Source organism: Sceloporus undulatus, chromosome 3 (assembly GCF_019175285.1).
Source record: "Sceloporus undulatus isolate JIND9_A2432 ecotype Alabama chromosome 3, SceUnd_v1.1, whole genome shotgun sequence".
In the NCBI taxonomy this organism is placed as follows: domain Eukaryota; kingdom Metazoa; phylum Chordata; class Lepidosauria; order Squamata; family Phrynosomatidae; genus Sceloporus; species Sceloporus undulatus.
In genome coordinates, this window is record NC_056524.1 from 143921055 (window position 1) to 143929339 (window position 8285).

Consider the following 8285-nt stretch of genomic DNA (forward strand, 5'->3'; position numbering starts at 1 on the left):
AAGGTATCACATACAGTCGGCCCTTCTTATACACAGATTTTTTATACACGGATTTAAGCATACACGGTTTGAAAATGTTCCAAAAAAGTATAAATTTACCTTGATGTTCCATTTTTTATTAGGGACACCATTTTGCTATGTCATTATACTTAATGGGACTTGAGCATACACAGATTTTGTTATACACGGGGGGATCTTGGAACCAAACCCCAGCGTATAACAAGGATCCACTGTATTCTGTTTCCTTATAACCATAAATATATCCAACATCATAGGTTACTTGTTTGTTTACCCATACAAGAAATTTTATGTTCCCTCCAAGATAACACATACCAAGTTTCATACCCCATATCAGCTAGAATGAACAGTGTATCACATCATCCTGAATCTATAGCTATATACAACACGACATAGCAAAGCATACATATATCAACCAACCTAACAGGCCTATACAAAGTATCAGCCTATCAGGTTTAAACTTCTCTTAACCTTCTCTTCTCTAGGCTAAACATACCCAGCTCCCCAAGTCTCTCCTCATATGGCATGTCATCCAGACCTTTCCCCATTAATACCTCTGGGGTATTAGCTATTCCTCCTAATTTGTTTGTTTCTAATGCATATCAGTTAGCACACATATCAGTTAGCCCATCTAAAGTAAACCTATTATGCTCTTGTCATCCCACAGCATGTTTCTGTAAAGCCAAAACCACAAAGTCATCCCTTTCCGTTGAAACCATACATATTAATATAGCATATGTCACAGTTGGATCAAACACATTAAACATAACAGGATTCCACAGCACAATATCATGACAGGATTAGATCACTCCTGACACATGACTGCAAAAAACTACTCAGTGGCTGCATCCACACAGCAGAAATAATCCAGTTTGACACTACTTTAATTAACATGGCTCAATGCTATAGAATTCTGGGATTTGTAGTTAATTGTAACATCAGAGCTCTCTGGCAGAGAAAACTGATTATCTCACAAAACTGCAAATCCTAGCATTCCATAGCATTGAGCCATGGCAATTAAATGGGTATCAGAATTGATTATTTCTGCAGCATGGATGTAGCCAGTCAGTTCTTCTTTATCAGTATATAGCATTGGCACCAAGCCACTTAAAATGGAAGTCAGTCTGTACTTAACACAGATCAAACACACACCCTGCCAAAAAAAAAAAAAAAAAACCCAAACAATCTAGAAATGATACAGTTATATCCTTTCAAAATAACATGAAACAAAAAAAGGAGAGAAAATGAAAAAAATAAAAAAGTAAATACAAAATAATTATCACATGGTACAGTAATGCATTTGCTTCCAAACAAAGCAAAACAAAAACAACAAATCAGCTTATATAGTTGCACCTCCAAGTCCACGGACTTGAGATCCGTGGACTTGAAAATCCACAGAGTGACGACTGCCATTAACATCAATGGGGCACATGCCCATGCTGCGCACCCCACATACACGTGCCCCATTCAACCTATGGGACTTGAATATGCACAATTTTTGGAACTCACCGGGGGGGGGGGGGCTGGAACAGAACCCCAGCAAGTTTCAAGGGCCAACTGTAGTACTTTCCTCCCTTCTCTATTCCTCCTAGTCTAGTTCCTCAAACAGAAAAAGAAAGTTTAGAGGAAAAAGAAAAAAGAAAACATATCAATAAATATGTCAAAAAACAACAGCAAAAACCTCCAATCCATCCTCGTAAAGAATAAAACTCTCTTCTTTCAGAGGAAAATAAAATGGCCCAGGAGGAACAACCCAACACTTTGAGGGAGGGCTTTTTGAATTTTTAGTTAAGAAAGAACCTAATGTCTTCAAGAGATTCAGTGGCTTCATTGCAGATGAACTAGATAGAGGCTAGAAACTTACTTGCTCATCCCTTGGGTGGCTGCCCACAAACCTTGCAGGGCTAACACCTGCTAAACCCTGGCCAAATTGGATTATTCACGGCACTCCATTGGGTCCCTCAAGTCTGGGTACCCCAATATTGGGGAAAATTACATTGTTTCATACCCAAAAAATGACCCTGGGACTTTAAGGAATCAGAAATCTGCTTCAGTCTTATTTCTCCCACTCCATTCTGAACTAAGTCTTCACAAAAAAATGTTATTTGCTGCCAACTTGCTTTCAGCTTATGGTGACCCTCTAAGTGAGAGACCACTTAAATTCCAGTTATCAGCTGCCCTGTTCAGGTCCGGCAAACTCAGGGCCATGACTTCCTTGACTGAATCAATCCACAGACATATGTATAATCAGACTCATAACCATTTGCCTTCAATCCCAATATCAGGAGAAATGCAGGATATAAACCAATAAAATAATAATGAAAATATTAACTAGGATTCTGGAACTCAGAACCTTCTTAATTTGGATCGTGGATTTACATGGAGTAACACACAAGACTTGGAAGAATTCTTAGTACAGTAGGGAAACAATGAATGAGAAAGACAAAGCTTTGTCATATTTCAGGTTTGAATGTTGGAATATGACTTTAGGGTTCAATTTCCTGCTCAGGCATGGAAACCCACTGGGTGACTTTGGGCAAATCACACTCTCCCAGCCTCACAGGAAGGCACTAGCAAAAACCCCTGTGAGCAAACCTTGTCGAGAAAACCCTGTGATAGGTTCGCCGTACGGTCACCATAACTTGAAAATGAATTGAAGGAACACAACAACAAATTTCATTATACAATTGAGCAAAGTTACATCTTAGATGTGGATTAGAAGTATGATTTCCAGCTGACATCAACTGATTATTAAAATAAAGGGAGCATAAGAAGGTAGTTGCATATCTTAATGTGAAAGTCATTCAGTTTTGATTGCTTATGAATTTTTATGCAATTAATACTTAATAAGATATAAGTATTTTGTAACTAATATATCCAGATTATAACTTTTCATTAAGTCCCTTATTCAAGATAAAGTGTGGCTTGATTTGGGATCTGGTCATGTTATTACAGTTATATGGAAATTTGGATCATTTTCAAACTGTGCCATTAAAGAGCATGGATACCTGAAGCATGCAAATATTGGTTGCAAAGGTAGGCTTTCTTTGTCCTGGTTACAGTTGGATAGAACCTCTCCATTTCATGCTTTGTGAATAAATTGTGTCTCATAACGTATTTGCTTAATTTTTTCAATCCTAATTGTTCCATTGTTAGGCATGATGAATGGTATTTCACACCTTAGCATGCCTCAGTAGGTTACATCTTGTGCCTAGACATTGTACATCAGACTGGTTGCATAGAGAGGCTTTCTTTGATTGCAGACATCAATAGTACTGATGGAGAAAAAAGTAGCAGCAGCAACAAACCTCATGGTGACTCCCCACATACACATGCTATGGATCTTTTAATTATCCATGACATAGACCCTCCAGCCATGTGGGGTGTCCTGGATGGTGGACAAATATGAAGCATTCTGCTGCATACTACAGGCATTCATCAGCTGACCTTTGGTAAGTATACCGGATTTTGTGCAGCACACATGTTAATAGGGTGGAGGTAGGAAGTTTGAAAGTGAATTACTGATGTAAGGGACTGTTGAGGATGAATTTGAAATTAAGTACTGCAGTAGGTGCATGTTGGAATTTTTTAAGGGGGCTTAGGTAGTGTGTCTGAAGACGTAATATCAATAGTGTGATGAACAGGCTGGAGCAGAAGGGGAAAAAGAAGGAATCAAAATAGTAGGGTAGTGGATGCTGATGCCTGATGTATAGTTTTGAAGTTAGCACAGTTTATTTATTTATTTTGTCTTTTTAGATGCAGGAGAAAAAAGAGAATTAACATGCACAAACTGGATATTAGAGCCAAGGTAAGTGTGTGAAATGAATTGTGTTGTGGTTGTCAACTCATGTCAGTGTTGGTATGACTTTGATTGATGGCAGAAAACATTTAAAGATGATAAGGCCAGGAGCAACTAACAGAGGTAGCATGGCTTCTTTTCTTTTTCTACTTTTTAAATGTTCTTTGTTCATTCTGATAATCTTCTGTGAAACTTGTATCTTTTTGATACCAAAGCTCTACAGTACCCTGCAGACGTATTCACTCTTGCTTTGACTTTTTCATATTTTGTTGTTATAATCTGGAATTGGCATTGTTACTATTTGACATACTGTTTGATGAGGTCTGGGCTTTGACTGAGCCATTCCAAAACTTTCCGGTCTTGTTTTTCAATCATTCCAGTGTTACTTCAGCTGTGTGTTTAGAGTCACTGACTCTAAAGATAAAGATAAACCATCACCACAGTCCTTGGTCCCTTGCAGCCTGAAACAGGTTATCCTTCAGAATTGTCCTGTATTTGTCTCCATCCATCTTTGACTCAATTCTAACTATTCTTGGCTGAGCATCCCCTAGTATATGTTGCTGAAACTGCCATGCTTGACCATGGCATGGTGTTCTTAGGACCACTTGGACCCTTGTTACACTACACTGTTAAAGCACTATATTCCACTTTAACTGCCATGGCAGCATCCTGTGAAATTTTGGGGTTTGTAGCTTAACAAGGCTGAAGATCTATTATTATTATTATTATTATTATTATTATTATTATTATTATTATAGCAGCAAAGATAAGTCAAAGCAAACTGGCACTTTTTGGTTGCATAAGTGTTCAAACATACACACATGGGGCAGTACTTGTTAGAAGTTCCTTTAGCAACAATTATATCTGTGAGTCTTCTTGTGCAAGTCTTTGATAGCTTTATGCATCTGGATTCTGCAATTTCCTTCCATTCTTCTTGACAAAATTTTACTTGTTATTCAGGGAGATCACAGTGGTGAACAGAAGCTTTCAAGTATTGCCAGTCAGACTGAGGCCTGGGCTTTGAGTCATCCAGATTCTTGTTTTTATTTTGGCTATGTGTTTAGAGTCATTGTCCTGCTGGAACATGACTCTCCACCCCAATCCTAAATCCCTTGAAGATAGAAGCTGGTTTTCCTCCAGTATTGCGCTGTATTTGACTCCATCCATCTTTTCCTCAATCATGACAGGTTTCCCAGTCCCTTCATTGTGGGGATGGTGTTCCATGGATAATATGCACCTGTAGTTCTGTGACACACATGGCAGTTTGCAGGAAGGCCAAAAAGTTCAATTTTAGTCTCTTCAGATCAAAGATCCCTTTGTCATTTTTTAAAATGTTGTATCCCACATGCCTTTGTGAATAATTAAAATGGATTTTGACGTGGGTTTGTTTCAGCAATGACTTTCCTCTCAGCACTCTTACTTAAAGCCCAGCTTTGTGGGGTATCTAGGTAATAACTGTCCCAAGGACACTTTCTTATATCTCAGCTCTTGATGTCTCCAATTCTGGTGAATGTTAACAGTTTGAGAACTTTTTAATGCATTCCAGTCCTGGTTGGTGCTTCCACATAACTTTATTCTGGGTTTGTTTTGATACATCCTCGGTCTTCATAGTGCCGTTTCTTTAGATATGGTCTCAGGTAGACTTTGGGTCCTATTAGAAACAAGTGCCTATAATTTGAGATCACAGGAGAGTGGTATTCTACCTAAAGGCAAAGGTTTCCCTTGAAGTGAATGTTAAGTCATAACCGACTGTAGGGGGCGGTGCTCATTTCTGTAACTAAGCCGAAGAGCCAGCGTTGTCCAAGGACAGCTCTGGTGGCCTTGTGGCCAGTATGACTGCACCAAACATTGTTACCTTCCCACGGAAGTGGAACCTGTTTATCTACTTCCATTTGCATGCTTTCGAAATGCTAGGTTGGCAGATGCTGGGACTAGTGACGGGAGCTCCCCCCCCCATCACCTGGCACTTGAGCCTCGAACTGCCAACCTTCTGACCTTACGATAATCTGAATCAGTGACTTAACCACTAAGCCAGTGCATCCCTTCACTATTGTACCTAAGTGCGCATAAATGACCTTTGAGGCAGTGGGGGACATTACAGTTCAATTAGATATGTTACATCAAAGGGGGTAAAGATGAATGCCAATTTGTTTCTATTTACAACATTTTAGGCCACAGTAAAAGCATTACCATCTGTATAGTGTTGAGTATCTTGTGTATATCAAGTGGTAACAATATCAATTGCATTTATTTCAGTGCCAGGTTATAATGCAACAAAATTCCTGCATGGCAGAGAGGCCCCTTTCAACTAAGATTTTATGATTCTGTGATTCTATAAAAATGTGAAAAGTCCAAGGCAGGTCTATATGTGTGAAAATGTCTAGTTACTGTAATATGGCTGATCTCTTTCTAGGCTTTGCCATCATCCAGCAGAGGTAAATGCTTGTCAGTGGAAGTGCCACCGTGCATCCTGTGTTGTCCAGTGACAGGGATGCGTGGCTGTTAGTGTCAAGTATATTCAGCCCAAACTAACTAATTCAAATCATTCTCTTATGTGTTTCTTCACAAGGAGAAAAAGTATCCACGTATGCAATGCAGGCTTGCTTCAAGCTAACAGAGAAGCAACATGATTTCCATTTTATTTCAGTGTTCTTTTGTTCTGCTTTTCCAGCTGCAGTCAGAACATTAGTTTCTAAAGCTAGCAGTGGACAATTTGGCTGGTTTGGGGCCCAATTTTTCTGCCCTGGGAACTTCTGAAGGCCATTTACCCCAAAAAACCTGAACCTCCACTCCTGGTGTGTGTGTGTGTGTATAATTTTTATCAGTTTCCACAACATTTACACAGTTACATATAGACATTTTCACATACCACATTTATACATTCCTATAACAGATATCAACTTTACAAAAACAACTACCATATCATTTTGGACACAATATACTAAAATTACACTTAAACATAAATTTCTGCTTCCATCTACTTGAGACTTACTTTTCCTTTTATATCTTTGTTGTTTTACCTTTAACTGTAATCTTTTATCTCCAGTTTCCTTCAACTTATAACTTTTCTTTTTATTAATAAAGTAACAACAACAAAAGTAAGATAGTTCTTGTAACTATCTTTTATGTACCTCCTAGCCTAGTACTGTTATTTAGCCTGAGTATACCTGTTAAATCATTCTTTTTGTCACATATTGTTTCTGCTTTTATATTTTTTTAACAACCTATATCTTTTATGTTCATGAGACCTTAATATAAAAAACAATTCAAAACAAATTTCTCTTAACAAGTGCTATTATACAAATTTGGCCATTTACTGACTTATCTCTGCATACTTCTCTGTGTCTATTCCCTTTTTGTCGGAGTGTCTTTCCATCTTGTCTTCCGAAATTCATAAAAGTGGTCCCAATCTTGGTAGGTGCGTTCCTCTGTCTTGTTTTTCATCCAACACGTTAATCTGTCCATTTCTGCCATCTCATACAGTTTGAAAAGCCATTGATCTACAGATGGTATGCGAGTATTTTTCCACAGTTTTGCATATATTATTCTGGCACATATTCTGGGATACAGAAGAGGAAATAATCAGACACTCAATGATAAAATGGGCACAAAATATAGGACATAGTTTAGAATACGATAGTTGGACGAAATTATGGAGTACAGACCTGAAATACACGGCTTCGCAGAACTTAAGGAAAATGTCTACAAAATGATTTATAGGTGGCATTTATCCCCACTAAAGCTATCTTACATGTATAAAAACTCATTATCCGACATGTTGGAAGTGTTCTGATAAGACAGGCTCATATTTCCGTATATGGTGGACCTGTAATTCAGCCAAAAAGTACTGGATTAATGTGTACAAATGTGTGACAATAGATTTGAAAATCAAACTCCCGTTCCAGCCAGAGGTTTTTCTGTTAGGCATAATTGATAGAAAACTAAAGAAACAAAATGGGAAATTCCTGTTCTACACTCCTGGTTTTGAAAAACAGCTATTTGTTTTGCTATCGAACAGTGTGTGTGTGTGGGGAGGGGGGCTGTAACCAGTTTAAATAATTAATTTAATTGATGAATCTTCTTGAGACTTCCAAGAGAGACAATTCACTCCTTTTATCCAGTAAAAGAGCACCTGGGGGGAATCTAGAGGTATAGTGTGGGCTGGTAGGAAAAACTGAGCGGGTGCATGTGACCTTAGAATTGCAATGACACACATTCTAGACCAGTGGTTCCCAACCTTTCTAATGCCGTGACCCTTTAATACAGTTCGTCATGTGGTGACCCCCAACCATAAAATTATTTTTGTTGCTACTTTATAACTTTAATTTTGCTACTGTTATGAATCATATCTTCATTGTTACAAATTGAACATAACTAAAGCATAGTGATTAATCACAAAAACAGCCTCAGAGGATGGCAACGGCCAACCTCCTCTGAAGAAACCTGTCCAGAAAGCCCCAGGATAGGT

The 8285-nt window shown here is 38.3% G+C and overlaps 2 protein-coding genes across 5 annotated transcripts in view; one reads left to right on the forward strand and one right to left on the reverse strand.

The window, feature by feature from the left end:
- Positions 1–8285, forward strand: part of NAT8L (N-acetyltransferase 8 like) — a 110863-nt gene that overhangs the window by 78977 nt on the left and 23601 nt on the right. Inside the window, exon 3 of one of the 4 annotated variants that reach the window (XM_042458575.1) lies at positions 3775–3826. The exons of the other annotated variants lie outside the window; for them this stretch is intronic. Coding sequence (XP_042314509.1) covers positions 3775–3826 — 52 coding nt within the window. The remainder of the gene's footprint in view (positions 1–3774; positions 3827–8285) is intronic. 4 annotated transcript variants of the gene reach the window in all.
- MXD4 (MAX dimerization protein 4) overlaps positions 6619–8285 on the reverse strand; it is an 89150-nt gene continuing 87483 nt past the window's right edge. The window contains exon 6 of the mRNA XM_042458580.1: positions 6619–7376. Coding sequence (XP_042314514.1) covers positions 7360–7376 — 17 coding nt within the window. The 3' untranslated portion in view covers positions 6619–7359. The remainder of the gene's footprint in view (positions 7377–8285) is intronic.